The following is a 23,199-nucleotide window of genomic DNA, read 5'->3' on the forward strand; positions in this document are numbered from 1 at the left end:
CTACAGGAAAATTAAAGAGACCTTTGGAGAAAAGAGAGCCGTTTGTCCGAATATCAAGAGCTCAGAAGGAAACCCAGTTCTAAGCAAAGAAGGGAACGCAGAAAGGTGGAAGGAGTATATAGAGGGCCTATACAAGGGCGATGTACTTGAGGAATGGGAGATACGATCATGAAGAGTTTGACAGAGCACTGAAAGACCTAAGTCGAAACAAGGCCCCGGGAGTAGACAACATTCCATTAGAACTACTGACAGCCTTGGGAGAGCCAGTCCTGACAAAACTCTACCATCTGGTGAGCAAGATGTATGAGACAGCCAAAATACCCTCAGACTTCAAGAAGAATATAATAATTCCAATCCCAAAGAAAGCAGGTGTTGACAGATGTGAAAATTACCGAACTATCAGTCTAATAAGTCACAGCTGCCAAATACTGACGCGAATTCTTTACAGACGAATGGAAAAACTGGTAGAAGCCGACCTCTGGGAAGATCAGTTTGGATTCCGTAGGAATGTTGGGACACGTGAGGCAATACTGACCCTACGACTTATCTTAGAAGAAAGATTAAGGAAAGGCAAACGTACGTTTCTAGCATTTGTAAACTTAAAAAAACCTTTTGACGATGTTGACTGGAATACTCTCTTTCAAATTCTGAAGGTGGCAGGGGTAAAATACAGGGAGCGAAAGGCTATTTACAATTTGTACAAAAGCAGATGGCTGTTATAAGAGTCAAGGGGCATGAAAGGGAAGCAGTGGTTGGGAAGGGAGTGAGACAGGGTTGTAGCCTCTCCCCGATGTTATCCAATCTGTATATTGAGCAAGCAGTAAAGGAAACAAAAGAAAAATTCGGAGTAGGTATTAAAATCCATGGAGAAGAAATAAAAAGTTTGAGGTTCGCCGATGACATTTTAATTCTGTCAGAGACCGCAAAGGACTTGGAAGAGGAGTTGAACGGAATGGACAGTGTCCTGAAAGGAGGATATAAGATGAACATCAACAAAAGCAAAACGAGGATAATGGAATGTAGTCAAATTAAATCGGGTGATGCTGAGGGAATTAGATTAGGAAATGAGACACTTAAAGTAGTAGATGAGTTTTGCTATTTGGGGAGATAAATAACTGATGATGGTTGAAGTAGAGAGGATATTAAATGTAGACTGGCAATGGCAAGGAAAACGTTTCTGAAGAAGAAAAATTTGTTTACATCCAGTGTAGATTTATGTGTCAGGAAGTCGTTTCTGAAAGTATTTGTATGGAGTGTAGCCATGCATGGAAGTAAAACATGGAAGATAAATAGTTTGGACAAGAAGAAAATAGAAGCTTTCGAAATGTGGTGCTACAGAAGAATGCTGAAGATTAGATGTGTAGATCACATAACTAATGAGCAGGTATTGGATCGAACAGGGGAGAAGAGGAGTTTGTGGCACAACTTGACTAGAAAAAGGGAGCGGCTGGTAGGACATGTTCTGAGGCATCAAGGGATCACAAATTTAGCATTGGAGGGCAGCGTGGAGGGTAAAAATCGTAGAGGGAGACCAAGAGATGAATACACTATGCAGATTCAGAAGGATGTAGGTTGCAGTAAGTACTAGGAGATGAAAAAGCTTGCACAGGATAGAGTAGCATGGAGAGCCGCATCAAACCAGTCTCAGGACTGAAGACCACAACAACAAAAAACAACACATTGTGGAAGAAAGTTGTTAACACCAGTGTCAACAAATGTCTCCGGGGTTGCAAAATTACTGCTACAGAGATTTACCACAGAGGCGCTATATTAATTAATATGTTGTCCTCATAACTATTACGGTGACATATGTGTCCTACGTGTTGAAAAAAACGCAATTCCCTCATGTTACCAGATCATACAAATATTTCATTTTTACGGCTACTAAAAAATACGCTAGTGATTCTTTTGCAGACTGAGACACTATTGGCAGCAGAGAGGGCGAATAGTTGGGAAAAGCACATTGATGGTGTGTATTTGGGAAAGAACTGAATGCATAAATGACAGAGTGAGAAAGAGGTGTTGATTTAGAAGACATAGAGAATCCTTATTAGACTCTGAGGGGGTTAGTAATATCTTGATGTAGAGCAGCTACCTACAGGAGTAGAATCTATGAGAGTGGAGACAAAACATCTGATTTTCGGGACTATATCGTCCACACCGTACTGAAGCTATCAATGCAGATAAATGCGAGAACTTTCGCAGAGGCATATTAAAAACTTTGACGTTGTTGACAATAATGAATTAAGAGGAGTAGAGAATATTGCATCTGTTTGATTTCAGGGAAATTAAAGGCATCGTAGGCGCAATTCCGATATCCTTGATAATGATGGAAGACAGGAGAAGAATGGAGATACTTTCTCAGGCCAAATAATTTGGTGAAAAATGTTCGAAATTCACAGAAAAATGGGTCCTGGCTTCGTAGGGAGACATGATAATGTGAAAATTTTTGGAAGAAGTTTGCACCATTTGACTGTTAATTGTTCATTTATTTTACTCTATCGTGTTTTCGGTTTTATAGTCGTTCCCAGGTTCATGACGAACTGAAAATTAATATAGCGCACATGTCATACAATGCAGGAAATGGGAAGAATTAGTTACTACTTATATGAAAACATTATTTATGTGTTAAACACAATTTAACTGTTAAAATATAAAAAAAGAACAGGTCTGAACTGTAGGGAAAGACATATATTATGCAGTATGTTCAACCAAGAGGGAAGAGTAAGAATAGAAGACCAATAGGGATTTGTTCGGATTAGAAACGGTGTAAGACATACAGCTTTCCTCCTCCATTGTTCAATTTATGTATCAAAGAAGCGATGATCAAAATCCAGACTGAAATGATAAGATTCTCTCATTACATTGCTATCCTCAATGAAAGTGGAAAACGATTGTAATACGTATTGAATGAAATAGTCTAATGAGGAAAGATTATGGGTTTAGAATGAACCGTACAAAGACGAAAATAATGATTATTAGCAGAAAGCAGATTAGAGATAAAAGTAAGATAAAAGATTGGGGCTCGATAGTAGACTAGTTGAAAGACTTCTGCTATTTTGGAAGCTAAATAACCCATAACGAGAAAGGGAAGGAGGAGTTAGTCAAATAGTTAACCAGTTAGTTAGTTACAGCAGTTAGATGCACCATACAGCAAATTAACGATGTACATTATGGTGTGGAACGTGTCAATAGAACAAACAGAGATCACTATATACAAATCATAAAACGAAAAAATTATGTTAATATGGCTAGATACCGGTCATTTATAGATTTTTTTTTGCCCAACGAACTCTACCTAAGCTCTCCTCTGTCGTATTGAAGGAACTGTGAAGGAGAAACATCTCTAATATACATTTGAAAACACGTCTGACGGACATTTTATTTCCATGGATATATTGTCAAAGAGTTTTATCTACATGACTACTCTGGAATTCATAACTAAGTGCTTGGCAGAGGATTCACTGAACCACACTGAAAATATTTCTCTAACGTTCCACTCTCGAGCTGCGCTAAAAGGAAACTAATACTTAAATTGTTGCATGCGAGATCTGAATTCTCTTGTTTTATTACGATGATCATTTCTTCCTGTGGGTGTCAAGAAAATATTTTGTTATTCATAGCAGGAAGTTGCTAATTGTAGCTGTATATTTCATCCATTTCTGTGACAAAACTAGATTCATTAAAGAGTAATGCAGATAATTTTTTTCTAGTGTTGTGAATATCTCTGTTACCTTCATACTCACATAGGTTTGTTGATAAGACATTTTGTAAGTCAGTAAATATAGTGTGAAGCTGTGGTTAATATTCGCAGCCGCTTAAAGAGTTACCTGTAAGATATACTTGTGTGAAATTCACACATATATCTAATTACTTTCTTTTTGCAGTTAATAATTTTTGCCTAAGTGAAGAGTTACCCCAGGATACTATCCCATAAGGCAATACGAATGAAAATATGCTAATTATATTAACTTACAGATTTCTATATCGTTAAAGTTGCAATTATTATTTTTTATTGATTTACTGGATTGATAGGTGGTGGGATATTTTTTACTGTACAGAAATAGATAAACGTTTCTTTTTATTTTTTTAAGTTTGAAGCTAGAAGCAGACCGACAGAGTCCAGTTGAACATTTCTTGTTAAAAGAAATCTACTAACATCAAAAATAAGCCGCAGTTTGGAGCGGAAATTGGTGACAATTTACGTTTGGAGCACAGCATTGTGTGGTAGTGAACCATGGACTACGGGAAAACCAGAAAGGAAGAGAATAGAAGCTACAGAAGTCTGTTGAAAGTTAACTGAAATGGTAAAGTAACAAAAGAAGAAGTTCTTCACAGAGTCGTCGAGGAAGGGAATATGTGGAAAGAATAAAAGAAAGGAGAGGTTGATAAGACATGTGTTAAGACATCAGTGAGCAACTCCCATGGAGATAGGTGGAACTTTAAAGTAAGGGCAGCTCGAGACTGGAGTATAATGAATATATATTTAATGAGACTGTATGAAAGTACTATTAGATGAAGAATTGGGTATGGTTCTCAAGGCTGATAACATATAAGAGACACGAACGAAAATGCCTAGACTCAAAAGGCGCACGTGCCTGGTACTGAACGAAATTAAAATGTACAATAGCTGTTTCCGTCGAGTAGCAGTTATATTTATGATAAAAAACTTTAGTGACTAGCATTACGAATAAGCTATTCCTCTAATAATCCATTCTGACGTGAGGCTCGCTGCTTAAGTTACTTTTAGAGTCTGCTGTGGGTGCCTTGAATTCAGAGTCTTTCCACATGGAGTCCTTATTGTTAACTGACCGTGAAATTTGTTTCAAGCAAAACTGTCGACACCCTATCAAATTGTGAACTATGACGGAAGGATTCCAACCCTTCCGTTCCAATATCAAGTATGATTCAATTTTCACAGCTTAAACTAAATATGTAGAAACCTCGGTCGTATTTCCTTACAAAAGGCTATGCTGATTTGCTCCATCTTAGTGCCGTCAGTCAGAAAATCTCTGTCTATTTCAATTTATTTACTTTCTTAACAATTGGAAACTTCACTAAATGAATAACTTTTAAGTGCTAATCATACATTTGATCCATGTGAATCTGTATGTTTTGCAGGGAGTGTGGGCATTACCCTTAGCACTGACTGGAATGAGCCGGCGGAAGACACGGAAGAGTGTCGCGATGCTCAGAGGCGGAAGTTCGAGTTTGAGGTAGAGACAAACAACTAGCTAAAAACAGGAGTAATCATAATAAACATATTTCTTTGACAAGTAGACTAAAATACTCATGAATCTCCTTATGTCATTATGAAAACTGACACCTGCATGATCCGGATAATATTACATTAATAAGACTAATATTATGGAGGCAGCAGTCCAGTGCAGGTTTCACAAACTTGGCGCTGGAAAGTGAATGTATGACTGCTTATTATTATCTTCTAGGATTCCTTAGTCTTATGCGTAGGAAATTACAAAAATTTCAGGATAAAATGAATATAAAAAAATAAAAAAAACTAAATGGCAATATTTGTTAAATGTAAAAAATAGTACACACACACACACACACACACACACACGTGTGTGTGTGTGTGTGTGTGTGTGTGTGTGTGTGTGTGTGTGTGTGTGTGTGTGTGTGTGTGTGCGTGAGAGAGAGAGAGAGAGAGACTATATACATATTTTCCCTCACATCAAAGGTAGCTCTTTCTACATGCAGATATTATTTTGTATCAAATATTTGTTTTCTAATTGCTTGCCCTCTCAAAAATCCTAAACGCTTCCCACTTTTTTGTGTTTTTTCGATGGTGTTTCAAAAAGTAGTCAGAGGTGTGTAGTTGGGTGATCTTGAGAAGTACGCAGAAGTATGTATCCAAAACACGCCACCTCTACTTCTTACCTATACAGAATTTACTGCTGAGTCTATAGTATTCCAAAGATAAATTTTTAATTCCCCCCCCCCCCCAAATGACATATTTGACTTAAAAAATTAAATCCAAACCATATGTAGTTTGTAATATCCTACCAAAGTCAGTTTGCATTTTTGAAATTTGCACCATCTTGATGAAATCATTGCGATTGCATATAGGGCACATAGGCAACATGAATTGCAGAGGTCAAAGTGGTCCAGAATCCTGTTTCTCATTATTGAGATCCGTTAACTACTTAAAAAATCGTGGTTCATGTGTTTTCTTTCATATATTATTTTGGAAAATTCTATTTTTGAAGTAATTCTGAAATAATTACCACTATGAGTCAGTAAAGCATTCATAGTAACACGTGATCCTATTATTGTAGTGCTGACTAATTTGTGTACTTCTTTATTGTTACCCTTAGTTCTAGGTTGTACCTTAAGGAGTCTGATTTTCTGTATCCATCCAGCTAAGTGTGATGCCTGTATATTGTTACTATCAATGCTTGAATCATTTATTCGATCTGACTCCTTGCTCTATCTATGTTCCCCGAACAGCTAACGCAGTCCTCATTCTATGAACTGTTCTGACTGTATCAGTGCCTATCGCATCGTGAAATAACTTGTAGTATTGTCCCAGTAGTTTTACTCATTTCCATCAGCCTTGTTCCAATATTTAAACACAATCCTCTTCCTAATCTACGTGGCCACCAATGGGTTCTTATGCTCCACAAAGGGAAAAGGCATTATGTAAAGGTTATGCAGAAGGTCTCATTACGTTTCTCCGTTCATATAGATACTCACCTTACACACTTCGATAATATCCTCCTCACACGAATGCTTTAAAAAATTATCATTCATTCCAAGATCATCTTTACAAAGACAAACATTCCACATGAAATTTAACAATGTTAACAATTAAGGAATCTTGTTATCAGGTTCTCATGAAAACATATTGAATAAAGACCGTCTGTGATCTTAAATACCATATAGCAGCTAACATAAGGCCAGCGAATTGGGAAAACCGTTTAGAAAATGGTGAAGCTAATGTAGAGGAAAGGTTTTGGGGCACTGCTTTGTTCACTATAAAATGAGGATTATCAGCGCTCTTTGTTCATGCGACATCCAGTATTTCAGTTCTTTAAGCCCTTAACATAACGCCAAATCATATTCAAGAAATCAAGTCTCGTGGCACGACATACTATAGCAACTGAAATGAGTGAAACGCAACTTAAATGGGGAAACGAAGCGAGCAGTATGCGGACCAATGCAGCAGTGTTATCCAGCCTTCAAAAGGCGATTCCGTGGCCGGAAGAGAGAGCCACCATAGGAGAAACAAGTCGTTTACCCAATCCCGCTCCCCTCCACCTCACACGGTCCATAATATTCCTAACTGAGCTCTATAATGGCCATGAGGGTGCCTCATTGCGCATCAAACCACGCAAACTTCGCCCAAGGTGATAACTAAGGAATTGGTTATATCGTTGGTCTGAGCTTACCAGAGATAAAACTGCTCTGCCCTGAGAAACACCGCAAGCTGAACTAATGGAATATCCTTAAAAAAATTTAAAAAAAGATGAGATGGCCACTATGGATGTGACTCATTTTGTCTCATCATGTATATCATAACACTGGGCTGTTAACAGGTGTCTTAAGAAAGCTAACCATAATAAGATAGTTCCATTTCAAATCTGGTGCATCGTTGCTCAAAGTGTTCGTGATATTTTCAGGCAACTTATGTTACCTACGTCTAATACGTGTATCTTGGTAATGCCTCACAATAACTTTGGTTTATTTAGTATCTCTTGTTAGTTTCAGTCGAAGCTCTTCCTGAAAAAAAAATTCTTAAGATACTCGATGCTTATGATCAAACAGAGAAATTGCCGACTCAGGACTAAATTTATAAGCTCACAATAACGTTGATTTCAAGCACTGAAAACACTAGTCGACTCTCAGCCTCACCGAGCAAAGCAATGTTGCCTCAAAGTCGCAGTTTTCTTATCATGATTACCAGGTAGCCGCTCCTGAAAACTTACTTCTACAAAACTACTTAATAGCTCCGTTAAATAAGACGAATGAATTATGCACAAAAACACTGCTCCACACTTTTAAAATTCCCTCTGTAAATAGTCACACATTTCTGTACAAATTGTTTTTCACATTCTGCTGATTTACTTAATGATCTGGTCGCTGATACAGCCATATTCTTTTACTGTCCCACAGAAATTGAGACACAATATGTGGTGAACTCCCAATTTCAAAATATTTTCTGTTCTCTTAATCATTAACGAAAAACTTTAAGGTTCGCCGATGACATTGTAATTCTGTCAGAGACAGCAAAGAACTTGGAAGAGCAGTTGAACGGAATGGACAGTGTCTTGAAAGGAGGATATAAGATGAACATCAACAAAAGCAAAGCGAGGATAATGGAATATAGTCGAATTAAGTCTGGTGATGCTGAGGAAATTAGATTAGGAAATGAGACACTTAAAGTAGTAAAGGAGTTTTGCTATTTGGGAAGAAAAATTACTGATGATGGTCGAAGTAGAGAGGATATAAAATGTAGACTGGCAATAGCAAGGAAAGCGTTTCTGAAGAAGAAAAATTTGTTAACATCAAGTATTAATTTAAGTGCCAGGAAGTCGTTTTTGAAAGTATTTGTATGGAGTGTAGCCATGTATGGAAGTGAAACATGGGCGATAAATAATTTGGACCAGAAGAGAATAGAAGCTTACGAAATGTGGTGCTACAGAAGGATGCTAAAGATTAGATGGGTAGATCACATAACTAATGAAGAGGTACTGAATAGGATTGGGGAGAAGAGGAGTTTGTGGCACAACTTGACTAGAAGAAGGGACCGGTTGGTAGGACATGTTCTGAGGCATCAAGGGATCACCAATTTAGTATTGGAGGGCACCGTGGAGAGTAAAAATCGTAGAGGGAGACCAAGAGATGAATACACTAAGCAGATTCAGAAGGATGTAGGTTGCAGTGCGTACTGGGAGATGAAGAAGCTTGCACAGGATAGAGTGGCATAGAGAGCTGTATCAAACCAGTCTGAGGACTGAAGACCACAACAACAAGAATCATAAACGATCTTGATAAGCGGAAAAAAAATGTTGGCAATTAGGTAATGGAATAACTGGAAGAACTGTTAAGCATTTTGGGCTATGTGATTGCAGATGGGGTTGTACGCCCACCCGATATTCGTGGACGGCGACTACCCGGCCGTGGTCCGCCAGAGGGTGGACAACAACAGTGTGGCAGAGGGGCGACCGAGGTCTCGTCTGCCCAGCTTCACCGAAGAGGAGAAGCAGTACATCACAGGTAGGACACCTTACGGGGGCCGTCATTAGAGGGCAATATTTTTCACCATAATGTATATTCTGCTATCTCCGGCATGGTTCGAAGCCCGCCCTGTAAGGAACACTGTTGCTTCAGTTGTGGGAAAGACGCTTGAGAAATCGTTTGCTTTTTATTTTCTTTTTTTTTATGAAATTTTCGCAGCGAATGGCCACATTGAACAGTTATAAATGCATTGAAACTCATTGCAATTTGTAAGCCAGCGTATATTCCCATTTTACTTTCTGACACATACTCTATGACCAAAAAATGTTCCACGAAGTAATTATCAGAATGGGACGGAAATACGTAGAAGCAATGTACATGTACAGACAAATAAATGAGTATAGTGTCAGAGAAAAGAGCTTCACGAATTGAGCAAGTCAGTAACGCGTTTGTTATTCGGCTAGGCATTGATTGACAGAATTGTTGTATGTCCACGTAAGAGATATCGTGCGAACGTCTGTCCAATTGGCTCGTTAGATCGTCAGAATGGGGATTTGGTTGGAGAGTTCTGCCCATAATACTCCAAAGTTTGTCAATTGGGGGGGGGGGGGGGAGGGGAGGGAGATCTGGCGGCCTACCTGGTCAAGGTAGTGTTTGACAACCACCAAGACAAGCAGTAGAAACACAACGCAGTGTGCGAAATACTCACTCACTGAAGACAATTCCACTCCAGTCAATGAGATTCCAGACCGAAGACAAATCTGGAGACGCCCAGGGCAGCAGTGGGATACCAACGTGACTGTCGCACGTCAAACGATCCAAGAACCAGGAGTGATGGACCGGGTGGCCACTTCATTTCAAAGCAGGATTTCTTTCGTTGTCATCTGCAGCACCCTCACGGCTCAGCGGCACCTCGGCGATATTCTACGCCCCGTTTTGTTGCCCGTCATGGCAGGCCATCCTAGACTAACATTTCAGCTATATAATCCCAACCCGCACACGGTGAGAGTTTCTACTGCTTGTATACATGCTTGCCAAACTGTATCTTGGCCAGAAAGATCGCCGGATCTCTCCCCAATGGAAAGGGTTTGGAGTCTTGCGGTCAGGGCTCTCCAAGCAGATCGGGATATTGACGGTCTAATGCACCATTTCGACAAAATTTTGCACGATATCCCTCAGGAGGACATCCAACAAATGTGTCAATCACAGAAAGCCGAGTAACTGTATGCATAAGGGTCAGGGGTAGACAAATGCATTACTGACTTGCTCATTTTGTTATGGTCTTTCTCTTGAATAAACCATACAATTGTCTGAAATTGTAATGGTTGTACGTACCATATTTATACGATCTGAAGGGGCACAGTCGCTTGTTATAAAGTAATCCGCGGACTAATGCCGGCTGCTGGCATCCGAAAGACACAACAATACGTCCAGTTGGTCACGCTCTTATCAGGTGTGTTAATAATCAGGCCGACCACGCACCTCATGAACGTGTCAGGACCAGTCGTCGAAACGTTACGCCCTTCGGGCGCCAACAGCCGAAATGACAACAGTGGATTATTTTGGCATCAAATGTGCCAGAAGAAGCTAAAAATCGACTTTCCTCCATTAATTGTCTTTTCTAATGTGTAACCAACACCATCTGTATCAGATTATCACAGGTCTATTACATTTAAAATGGTAAGTGATAAATTACGTCCACACACACAGATCAGGCGATTCCAGTAAGTTGCGGGCAATTGGTTATTGAGTGCTAAACTGGTGCGCCATAGCGCCTCAGCTGTGTTTCCATCGGGCTCACATTAGGTGAAATTTGCAGCCAAGACATCAGCGTGAGTTCACTGTCACGCTTCTCAAACCGCTGAAGTGCGACTCTGGCCTTTTGACAAGGATATTTATCCTGGTGAATCTCCCACACAGCATACTACATCGGCCTGCGTCAGTCGCGTGGTGTATGTTCCGAGATAATCACCTGTCTGACGGCGTATCTGGAGACGACCACCGAGCTAGATTAACAAGAAACACGATTCGTCCGTCCAGGGGACACATTTCCATAGACTCACTCTCTAATCTTGATGATCTTGTGCCCACTGCAATCGTAATTGTCAATGTCTTTGGGTCATTACAGGAGCAAGTAAGGGACGACCGCTGGGATTCCTCAATTTCTCTGTCCGATCAGCTCCTAAACACCTGTGTCTGCTCCAGGATGATACCCTGTTGTCTGGTGTGGCACAGAATGCAAGTTTCTGAACATCGTGGATATTCAACTACTTTCCATTGATCCTCACAACAGTAGCATGAGAACAGCCGACCACTTTGAACGTTTCCCAGGTGCTCGATCTCAGGTGCCGGGCCACAAGAATCCGGCATGCGTTGAAATCGCCAATGTCAATGGGTTTCCCCAACTGCAGTCCGTATAGTCGCCAGAATCTGGGTGAACTTTACCATTTAACGCGCGTCAGTCATGGTAATCTGATGCTTTTACCTGCGTCAGGCGCTGTAGTGTAAGTTCGCTTTACAAAGTAATAGACGAGAATCGTGAGTGCTTTCCCTGATCGTACTATTATAATGGAAGGAGACTTCAATTTGCCGGGGAGAGTCACGCGATCAGAGTTCTGGCCTGGTACAAGGATTAGTGAGAGGTTATTCGGAATGTCGCATCCGAAAAGTAGTTCGAGTAGTCGAGAGGAAGAATTAGGTCGTGAAGCTAACATCATGTATCTCCGAGCAACAAACAGCGATTTTCGAACCAATTTACACAGATGAGGATATCACCGACCGTAAGTTTTCGATACGCTCAACGACGTCGTGTTTTACGCGGAATGATAAGAAAGGTGGGATCATATTTTCACTTAATATGTGTTACTGGGTACAAAATGTATAGTATTGGAGTAGTGAAACCCCTCTGTTCAGTTCTAAGCTCGTGATGTGGAGTACAAATGGGTAAAGTTCAAAAGTATTGTTCAGTACCCCTTCGACAAGTACGTGTGGAGCGAGGATTTAACGGATGGGGAAGACACGCTATGATTTAATAGCCGTGCTAGAATGTTTCAAGGGCAGCAAACAGAACTTCAATGTAGGTTTCAGCGAAGCGTAGCTGGCAACAAGAAAATCTGTGCATATCTGAATATGGATTCATAAGAAATTTGAAGCAGATAATTGTAGAAAACGAAGAAGCACAGCCGTATCATTAATGAATTTTATTTCAAACGACTACTTTCGGCGCAACACTTACATCATCTTCATGTCCACTATAAACGAAAAGAGTACTTTCATTCCATGGCAAATGTATCGTAGAGCCCGTACAACATTAGTATTGTATGGAATCTACGGTTTTATCAGTTAACCTATTTACCCTCATAGCCGTCTAGAAGGTCATTGGTTCTGAGTTAGTTTTAGTCATACAACTCATTCGCTTACAGTGTGTCTCAATTTTACTTGGCCTGTTAACAACTTTTTTATTGGTATCGATGCCAACATCTGATAGTCCTACACCATTCATTGATGCTGTTTTTGTTACGCTATAACCATCTGTCCAGAAATCAGTTTGTTTCCATTGCACGTCGGAAATCGCTGTCTACTATAAGCCGTTAATCTTTCTTTTTAGATTTCCAGATTTTTCTACGGCTTTCATATTTCTAACTTCCCCCGTTCCGATTCAAAGACACCTACTTCATGCATTGACCTCCGGTAACTCCACCGTAAGCAGTCTTCAGCCTGAGGTCCGAAAGTGCGAACAAAGATTATTGTCATGGCGATATTATTTTAGCAGACTGCTTGTCCAGCTGCATGCTCTTTACGCACTGCCGTCGAAATCATCATGTCGCTGATCATTTCTCACTATTAACCCTGTATTGTCCCGTTTTAGGGGAATGTGACGGAACCAAGAACCTGTTCGCTCCTCCTCCTTATTTGAAAAACCTGTTGTCATTATGACGATGACTCCTCCTACGGGAAGTCTTCAGCCAGAGTGACTCACGATTTTGATTCTGAAACAAAAGAGCGACAGGGATCGAACTAGGGAGACCGATTCTTTTCGTTTGAATTAAAAGATACTATCTTTGGATTACGATCAGTCGACAGACTACAAGCTGGTAACTGAGTCGCTCTGCACAGTGTTTCTATAACGTTTCTTCAATGAACGTTGCTAATGAATCTGTTTTGTATTTCACAGGGTCGGCGGATTTCTTTGGGCTGAACAGTTACACGACGAGACTAGTCAAGCCTGGAGAGTGGGGCCTCTCACCTTCGTTGGAACGTGACAGCGGAATTATCAGTTTCTTCAACGAGTCGTGGCCAGAGAGCGCAGTACAGTGGCTCAGGGTAAGGTTCAGAAGCCGCTGTGTCTTTGAATATTCCTGATGTATCTTACTGTTGTACTTCGAACAATAATTTGTTAACAATTTATCACCCGTTATAAATGGGAATACAAAAATAACCCTTTACACTCTATAGTTGTCTGTACGCTCCACTTTCACCATTTTTGATGTGGTCTAAAGTTCAGACACCAGCACTTCAACTCCAGTAATCCATTTCCATGGCTAGTTATTGATCCTTTAGCCTCTTTCTTATATGCCAAACTTCTGAGTCATGTATGGAATGCTTTCATTTCTCATTTCGTATACAGCCTTTTTCATTCCGATTATTATTCCAAAGAATTCAGTTCAGTTTAGCAATAAAGTTTTTCTCTTGTCCACTTTTATGTTTATTTTCTTACACACTCTTTTTTCATTCGCTGATTTGGTTACAGACGGCATTTAAAAGGAGAATAAAATTCCATATTACGAAGACCAGAATTAAAATCATGCTGCTCGTCACCGCCAGCTGTCGTATACTCAATTTGATTTATGTGTATTTTTAAACTACGTTAGCCATATATTTCAACAACTATGTCACCTAAAAGATCGAGCCGATACTATTTTCACCTATTATCACCTAATCGTCAAAGAATAAGAGAGAGTACAGTTTATTATCTCGTTCTGACGTTTCCGTCACGCTAGATTTACTTTTCGATCTCTTTAACACTCCTTCCAAATAAAATTTAAATAACAGCAGAGCCAGCGGACAACCCGGTTGAAACCTTTTGCTAATTTTGGTTTCCTTTCATAACGCGTTACTCATTGCCACTGAGCTGGCGCGTACACAGGTTCAAAACTGCATTAATATAGATTATTAAGACACCATTATTCATCATGCACACCCACAACTTATTTAGTGACAATGCGTGATACATCTTTTCTAGTTCAAAAAATGTTAAATGGTCTATATGCCCGCGTTCAGTACAATTTTCTGTTCGTTGTTTATGTATGAAGTTAATGCCTACACATGACTGACCGGACCTGAGAGGCTAGCCACTAACCAAATTACACTCCTATAATTTGAACAAAACTTTCTACTTTCTTTTGTAAACGCAAAAGACGGATAGTTAACATTTAAGTTTTTAGTAAAAATGATGGCGAAGATTTAGCAGTTAACTTCCACTACTTCCTGCACTAGCACATTTAACATTTTCAGTCTGCTAACATTTTGCCTTGCTTTTATTGGTATTTTAATATCTTCTTTGCCTCCTTCCACTTCCTCTTGCGAGCTTTCATCCACGAATTTAGCTCCATCCCAGGCAAAAGATTCTGATAACGATTTTCCCATTTCTGGCCATTAAGGAGACTTATTCTTGCGGCTTCCTTATTCTTAGTCCAGAACTCTATTCTTTCACTTAAATCTCCATTTCCTTTGACCTATTCCAAGATACCTGCCTTACCTAATACGGACTGTCCTTAGCCACATTTTTGCTTTTTGTCCTGATGTCTAATTCTACTTCTAAGGCACATTTTCTTAATAGTTCCCGAGATGTAACGTTTCTTCTATCAACTAGATTTCTATAACTGTGACGTGAGCTATTCGAACATTTCGAGTTGTGTTGAAGCACAGTCCTACTAAACTATTTGTGCAGGTATTTCCAGAATTGTGATGTGAGCTATTTGAATAGTTCGAGTTGTGTTGAAGCACAGCCCTAGTAAAATGTTTGTACAGGTATTTCCAGAACTGTGACGTGATCTATTCGACTAGTTCGAGTTGTGGTGAAGCATAGCCCTAGTCAACAGAAGACACTTGGAGTGCAATGATTAGATTAGACTAGATTTACTTTCATTCCAATTGATCCGTAGTGAGGAGGTCCTCCAGGATGTGGAACATGTCAGAAAAACAACAATACATGACAAATATTTACAACTAAAACAAATAAGCTAATGTACCATTCCACAGGTCCCAAGTGGAATGATCGTCATTTTTTAATGAACACTAAGAGTCATTTTACAAATACTAATGCACTGAATTTAAAATAAAAAAGTTTTTTATTTATTTATAAGGTAATACAACTACTGTAATACTTATTTACAATGAACACATTACTGCACTGAAATGGTGCAGAAATTAGATTATACTAACACACACACACACACACACACACACACCACACACACACACACACACACACACACAAATTTTCAATGAACACATTACTGCACTGAAATTGTGCAGACGTTATGTTGTACTTATACACAAATCAGTTGGTTTTACTAAGAAATTCATCAATAGAGTAGAAGGAGTTGGCCACCAATAAATCCTTTAGGCTTCTCTTAAACTGAATTTAATTGGTTGTTAAGCTTTTTATGGCTGCTGGCAACTTACTGAAAATGTATGTTCCTGAATAATGCACACCTTTTTGTACAAGACTAAGTGACTTTAAATCCTTGTGAAGATTATTCTTATTTCTAGTATTGATTCCATGAATTGAGCTGTTGGTTTGAAAAAGTGATATATTTTTAATGACAAATTTCATTAAGGAATAAATATATTGGGAAGCAGTAGTTAGTATCCCTAGTTCCCTAAACAGGCTTCTGCAGGATGTTCTTGAGTTCACACCACATATAACTCTCACTGCACGTTTTTGCGCCCGGAAAACTTTAGCTTGGCTTGATGAATTACCCCAAAAAATAATCCCATATCACATTATGGAATGAAAGTAAGCATAGTATGCCAGCTTTTTCATTTTTATATCCTCTATGTCTGACAAAATTCGCATTGCAAACAGAGATTTGTTAAGACGCTTCAGCCGTTCAGTGGTGTGCTCCTCCCAGTTGAATTTATTATCAAGCTGTAATCCCAAGAATTTAACACTGTCCACTTCTTCTATCTTCTTGTCATCGTGTGTTAGACATATACTCTTGGGACACCCCTTACAAGTTCTGAACTGCATGTAGTGTGTTTTTTCAAAGTTTAGTGACAAAGAATCGGCTAGGAACCAGTGATTAATGTCCACAAATATTTTATTGGCTGAGCTTTCTAAGACTACACTTGATTTGCTATTTATTGCAATGTTTGTATCATCGGCAAATAAAACAAACTTGGCATCTGGTAATGTTACTGATGAAAGGTCATTGATATACAGAAGAAAAAGTAAGGGCGCTAAAATGGAACCTTGTGGGACCCCACATGTAATTAGTTCCCAGTTGGATGATGCCTGATAGCTTGATACATGTCTCTTTCCTAATAACACCTTTTGTTTCCTGCCAGAGATATAAGATTTGAACCATTTTGCAGCATTTCCTGTTATACTATAATATTCTAGTTTACTTAAAAGGATATCGTGATTTACACAGTCAAATGCCTTTGACAGACACAAAATACACCAGTTCCCTGCAATTTTTGGTCTAATGAATTAAGCACATTTTCACTGTAAGTGTAGATAGCCTTCTCAATATCAGAACCTTTTAGAAACCCAAACTGTGACTTTGACAGTATGTTATTTGAGATAAGATGGTTCTAAAGACGACTGTACATTACTGTTTCGAACATTTTTGAGAATGCTGGCAACAGCGAAATTGGACGGAAATTTGATGCTATTTCTTTATCTCCCTTCTTAAACAGTGGCTTAACTTCAGCATATTTCAGCCATTCAGGAAATATTCCACTAATAAACGACTGGCTACACAGATAGCTTAATATGTTACTTAGCTCAGAATCACATTCTTTAATTAACTTTGTTGATATTTCATCATACCCACTAGATGTTTTTGATTTCGGATACCACCGTTTTTAGACGCATAGTCATGTTTCTCCTTTTCTTCTCGTTTCTGTTAGACTTATTACATCCATTCTAGCGTTATTTATTTCTTTAAAACATCTGATTAATGATCGATCCCTTTTATATTCCATGCGCCTCTAATGACTGTCCGTTATTTTACCGACTGCGGTCTTCTATTACATCCATCCAGGTTCAAGACCTGGTTGAGAATTATTGCATTCCACGTTTTTTTTTTTTCTGGTGCATTTCCATGGCATCAACAACAGTTTGGCCTACTAGAATTTAAAACTGGGCTTTGATTGCTTAGCAAGTTTGGCTTCACGTCGTTGAAGATACTTTCATCTCCTGAGGCGCCTCCTAATTTGGAAGCAACGGTGCACCGTTGTGGATCGCATTCCGTTTCCATTATCTCCTAACATAGAACTCCCCGACTGATCATTTGAGGCACTCCATCAGAGACAAGGTAGCAATCCTTGTAGGGGATCAGATATACGATAGAATATTTCCTCAGTAACAAAAAGAATTACATTGAAGAAGTAACTATGATACATAGATGTCAGACGGTTGGTGATCAAAGACTAGTTCAAGCATTCTCAAATTAGATTGTTTTCAAAAAGAAATAATTCCTTCTTAAGACAAAATAAAGGGCTGGTGCATCAGAATGCTTTTCGAAAAGCTATTTCTTCGACGGGATGCAGTTGTTATGAGATTTGGAAATACCTTCAAGATATAGACTCCCGTACGAAAGGAAAAAGGTGGGTTTTCCTTTAGCACCACCGCACTGTCACAACTGGTGAAGTATAGGATCAACAACTAGCCATGGAAATGGATTACTGGAGTGGAAGTGCTGGTGTCTCAAAATTAGAACTCATCTCTCACCGACACAGTACCTAAAACTCTCAGGCAACAAAACTAAAACAGAAGAAGGAAAAAAGTTTGCCGAAATAGCAACTAGAGGGTCTAAAACAAGTAGTAATATGAACAAAGGGTGACAGATTACCAGTAACCAAGGTTTTAGATGTGTTTTGTGTTGGTCGCTCTATGTGTTAACCATTGAGGCACATCCAACACAACAGGCACTATCACCAACTAGTGAAATAAAAAAAACATCAGGAAAATGGTAGAGGAATCATGTTAATGAATTTAGGTGACTGAGTCAAAATTAGAATTGATACTCGTATATCGTAAATCTTTGAGCGTAGCATCTCAGGTTTTCACTAAATTACCAACCAATAAACTTACCAAATAATTAAACTTCTACCAACAAGTCAAACATAATTTTTAAAAGCTTTGTTATCTCTTCCCAACGTGAAACATACCCATAACGTTCAACTAAACCTAAAAAAAAATACGTCAAGAATTCATTGAGTGCTACAAAGTATTTGCTGAAATGAGTGTGCGGAATAGCCTAATAAATGTCAACGTGAATCAAAACTACGTAAAGGTCTTGAACTATACTTACAAGAGACCATCGATGAGTGCCAGAGAAGGTGAAAATTTCATACCTACAACACCACACTATCGATGAAGTTCACCAGGGAGATAAGGTAGTTCTATTACGTTATCGAAGCTATGAGAGATGCAAAGATTTCAGTTGCCATGATGAAATCGATGGCAAAGAATTGAATCACATTCGATTCACGGCCAAATGTGTACTCGTAACGAAGAAGCTGACAGAGCAGTCGCTGATCCACATACACGTTCCAGTAACAGGTGTTTGTTAGTTTCAGGAACTCAACCTACTTACTCTCGTTTTTAGGTCACCGTTTCGGCCTACTACAGGTACGCCTTTATTATTCAGTATCCAGGTTGTTGGTTTGCCTCTATTAAAATATCCTGCTAGTGATATTTTATAAGACGCACGTAAGTCTTAAAACGAGATGCAGATCTTTTAGTGTGAGCGGGAGAAAGATTTCCTTGTAAATAACAGATTTCAGCTATGAGTTGTCCTTTTTAAATTTCATTGATAGATATAGATTTCAGCTAGAAACTAGCCATTCTCAGTGCACTATCATTTTTGATCAATGCACGTAATGCCTGTTGGTCGGGCTTCATCCACAGTTCATTGAATGACCAATGAACTGTGGATGAAGCCTGACCAACGGGCATTACGTGCATTGATCAAAGATGATAGTGCATTGAGAATGGCTAGTTTCTAGCTCAAATCTATATCTGCCAATTAAATATAAAAAGTACGACTGATAGCTGAAATCTATTATTTACAAGTCAATATAACAGTTGCTGAGTGGAACAGCCTTCTGAATGGAAGGTAACCTGATGGGAAAGATTTCCTGCCTGATTCGCAGTGAATGACGGTGCCATCGCAGTTCTATGTGTTTTGTCTGTGGTCTTACAGAACGAAATAAATTTTTGACGATGTCACGTCAATAGAAACTTCTTGCTGTACTCATCGCTCTTCGCTTACCAGTTTCCATTGTTCATTAATATTCTTCGCCCAGTTACACAAAATTTTTCTTTGGTGTGATGAATAGAAGCTATGAAAAATGTAATTTAATGCTGATGAGTTGTAAAAACAAGTCCAGAATGTTCAAATACAGTGTTGCTAATGTCCTGCTTGGCACTGTCATATCAAGGCGTAACGATGTAAAGCGATATGACACTGAATGAGCATGTGAGGCTTGTGGTAGTGAAGATGAATGGTCGACTTCAGTTTATTGGGAGAATTTTGGGAAAGTGTGGTTCATCTGTAAAGGAGACCGCATATACGACGATGGTATGACTTATTCTTGAATTCTGCTTGAGTGTTTGGGATCCGCTCCGGCTCAGATTAGAGGAAGACATCGAAGTAATTCAGAGGCGGGCTGCTGGGTTTGTTACTGGTAGGCTCGAGCAAAACGCAAGTATTCGGAGATGCTTCGGGAACTCAAATGGGAATCCCTGCACGAAAGGTGACGTTCTTTTCGAGGAAAAGTACTGAGAAAATTTAGAGAACCGACATTTGAAGCTGACTACAGAACCATTCTACTGCCACAAACGTATGTTTCACGTAAGGACCATGGAGACAAGATGAGAGAAAGTAATCTTCATGCGGTGGCATATAGACATTCGTTCCTCCCTCTTTGTGTTTGCGAATGGGACAGCAAAAGAAATGACTAGTACTGATAGAAGGTACCCTACGCCAAGCGCCGCACGGTAGCTTGCAGAGAGTATGTTCAAATGCAGTTGCAGGAACCTGACAAGAAAGAGGAATTTTTGTGTCGTAGACTGTTTGTTACATTTCCTCGAAGCACAGCAAGACCGGAAGAAAAACATAAGCTGACATTTCACCCATTCTGTTGGCCCAAAATAAGAAATACTTGTAGGAAACCAGAGCAGTAATTTGCTTATATTGTCATCTGCAGTATCATTTAGCCCTATTTTCCATCTGTCAGCTTGGAACGACTTGTATCTAAGCTTCTCTGCTGCAGTATGTAACTTTGTACTATTTTAATTAGGGAATTGTACTGCCGTTGTAAAATTACGGATTATTTAACTTACTGATGCTTCATTTGTTTCTCCAGTTTCTGTTTTAACTTGGCTTAAACTTTTGTGAATAGTACTCACATTATCATCTAAGCGCCAGAAATAACATATTTGCCATTTACACCTGTTTTTCGCCGGCCGGTGTGGCCGTGCGGTTAAAGGCGCTTCAGTCTGGAACCACGTGACCGCTACGGTCGCAGGTTCGAATCCTGCCTCGGGCATGGATGTGTGTGATGTTCTTAGATTAGTTAGGTTTAATTAGTTCTAAGTTCTAGGCGACTGATGACCTCAGAAGTTAAGTCGCATAGTGCTCAGAGCCATTTGAACCATTTTTTGAACCTGTTTTTCATTTCGCATTATGTTACTAATTACAGGTGGTGCCATGGGGATTCCGAAAGGTGCTGAACTGGGTGTCCACAGAGTACGCAGGATATCCCATCATTGTAACGGAGAATGGTTACCCCGACTATGGAGAACTCGATGACCAAGCGCGCATCAACTACTATGGCGTAAGTATACTACGCCTGAATTCTCTGTTAAAAGTAGACTCAGCATCGATTTATCTCGGTAAAAAATGTATCACATTGTGTCTCTTTTAATGAATCTTACTTTTTTTTCCTTTGCAGTAAGGCAGTATTAACTAATTAGGCAGAAATTGAGTATATCTACCGGTATGGCACTTACACTGCCTAGGAAGCACACATGCAACAATTAAAACAATGTGTGTCGAAAAGTAGCTCTATGATAAAGTAGACCTATTGGACAGAAATAGCCGTCAGTGATAATAGAATCACAGTGGATCCACAAATTTCCTGTAATCAAATATCTGGAAGAAAGGTTACGTAACGTTAGCAAGTGACAGGAAAATTAAATGTGGAAACAGAATTACAATCTCCACGGACAAATATTTGAGAATCATCGGAAGACTTAAATGGAAAGCAGAGGAACAATTGTATATACTTGTTTGAAAAATAACGCTGGATTTATATTAACGACATAGGAGACAATCTCAGTAGCCGTCTTAGATTGTACGCAGATGATGCTGTCATTAACCGTCTTGTAAAGTCATCAAATGACCGAACCGAATTGCAAAATGATTTAGATAATATATCTGCATGGTGTGAAAAGTGCCAATTGACCCTGAATAAAGAAAAGTGTGAAGTTATTCACTTGAGTACTAAAAGAAATCCGCTAAATTTCGATTAGGCGACAAGTCACACAAATCTGAAGGCTGTAAATTCAACTAAATACTTACAATTACAATTACAATTACAAGTACCCTACATTAGAACGATCACATAAACAATGTTGTGGGTAGAGCCAACCAAAGATTGCAATTCACTGGCAGAACACTTAGAAGGTCAACAGGTCCACTAAAGAGACTGCTTACACCACGCTTGTTCGCCCTATTCTGGAGTACTGTTGTGCGACGTGGGACCCGTATCAGGAAGGAGTGACGGATGACATCGAAAAATTACAAAGAAGGGCAGCTCGTTTTGTATCATCACGAAGTAGGGGAGACAGTGGTACTGACATGATCCGTTGAATTGGAGTGTCAATCATTAAAACAAAGGCATTTGTCGTTGCGACGGGATGTTCTCATGAAATTTTAATTACCGTTTTTCTCCTCCGATTGCGAAAACATTCAGTTGGCACCCACCTACATAGGGAGAAATAATCATCACGGTAAAATAAGAGAAATTAAGGCTCGCACAGAAAATATAAGTGCTCGTTTGTCCCGCAGCCGTTCGAGAGTGGAACGGTAGAGAGACGGCTTGAAGGTGGTTCATTGAACCCTCTGCCAGGCACTTTATTGTGAATAGCAGAGTAATAACGTACATTTAGATATAGAAAACATAATGCTTCGGACTCAATGAGTAGAATAGGATCCTGCAACCAGCTTCACGTTTAGTGAAAGCACATGCCTGAGTGTCAACTCACCTTTGTAATTCATAGCAAGTTTAACAGGCGAAATTAATAAAAGTAAGCTATGGAATGCAAACACCATACGAAAGACTTGACTACAAGATCTTGCCTATGAGCAAGTATTTCGAATACATGAAGCGTTCTCACCGACAATTGCAAACACGCAGCTCCACATCTGACATCTGACCTCTCAGAACAAGTGTGTTTCAAAGCTGTCCACGAGCCAGCGCTTTCAACTAGCAGTGCAGCGATTGCCTGAAAGCGCCCAAGGATGTCAAAGGTGACCATACTTCCTCTACAACATCTCAGGGAGAGACTAGTTTGCGTGTTACTGAAAGCAAATTATCGTAAAACTGGAAGTACTCATTTACTCAGCACCTTCGAAAGTCACTACTACATATGAAATTCTTTTCTGAAAACTTGATCTGCAAAATTACAAGCTTTTTCGTATCTTTACGTACTTAAAGCACTTTGTATTTTGCTTACAAATTGAATAATGGCTTTATTGA

At 39.3% G+C, this 23,199-nt stretch overlaps 1 protein-coding gene across 1 annotated transcript in view; it reads left to right on the forward strand.

Annotated features, from left to right (window-relative positions):
• LOC126198748 (myrosinase 1-like) overlaps window positions 1-23,199 on the forward strand; it is a 59,718-nt gene that overhangs the window by 26,365 nt on the left and 10,154 nt on the right. Inside the window, exons 6-9 of the mRNA XM_049935297.1 lie at window positions 5,122-5,216; window positions 9,093-9,237; window positions 13,373-13,521; window positions 21,139-21,273. Of these exons, the coding sequence (XP_049791254.1) occupies window positions 5,122-5,216; window positions 9,093-9,237; window positions 13,373-13,521; window positions 21,139-21,273 (524 nt within the window). The remainder of the gene's footprint in view (window positions 1-5,121; window positions 5,217-9,092; window positions 9,238-13,372; window positions 13,522-21,138; window positions 21,274-23,199) is intronic.

The sequence above is a fragment of the Schistocerca nitens genome, chromosome 8 (genome assembly GCF_023898315.1).
Source record: "Schistocerca nitens isolate TAMUIC-IGC-003100 chromosome 8, iqSchNite1.1, whole genome shotgun sequence".
In the NCBI taxonomy this organism is placed as follows: Eukaryota; Metazoa; Arthropoda; class Insecta; order Orthoptera; family Acrididae; genus Schistocerca; species Schistocerca nitens.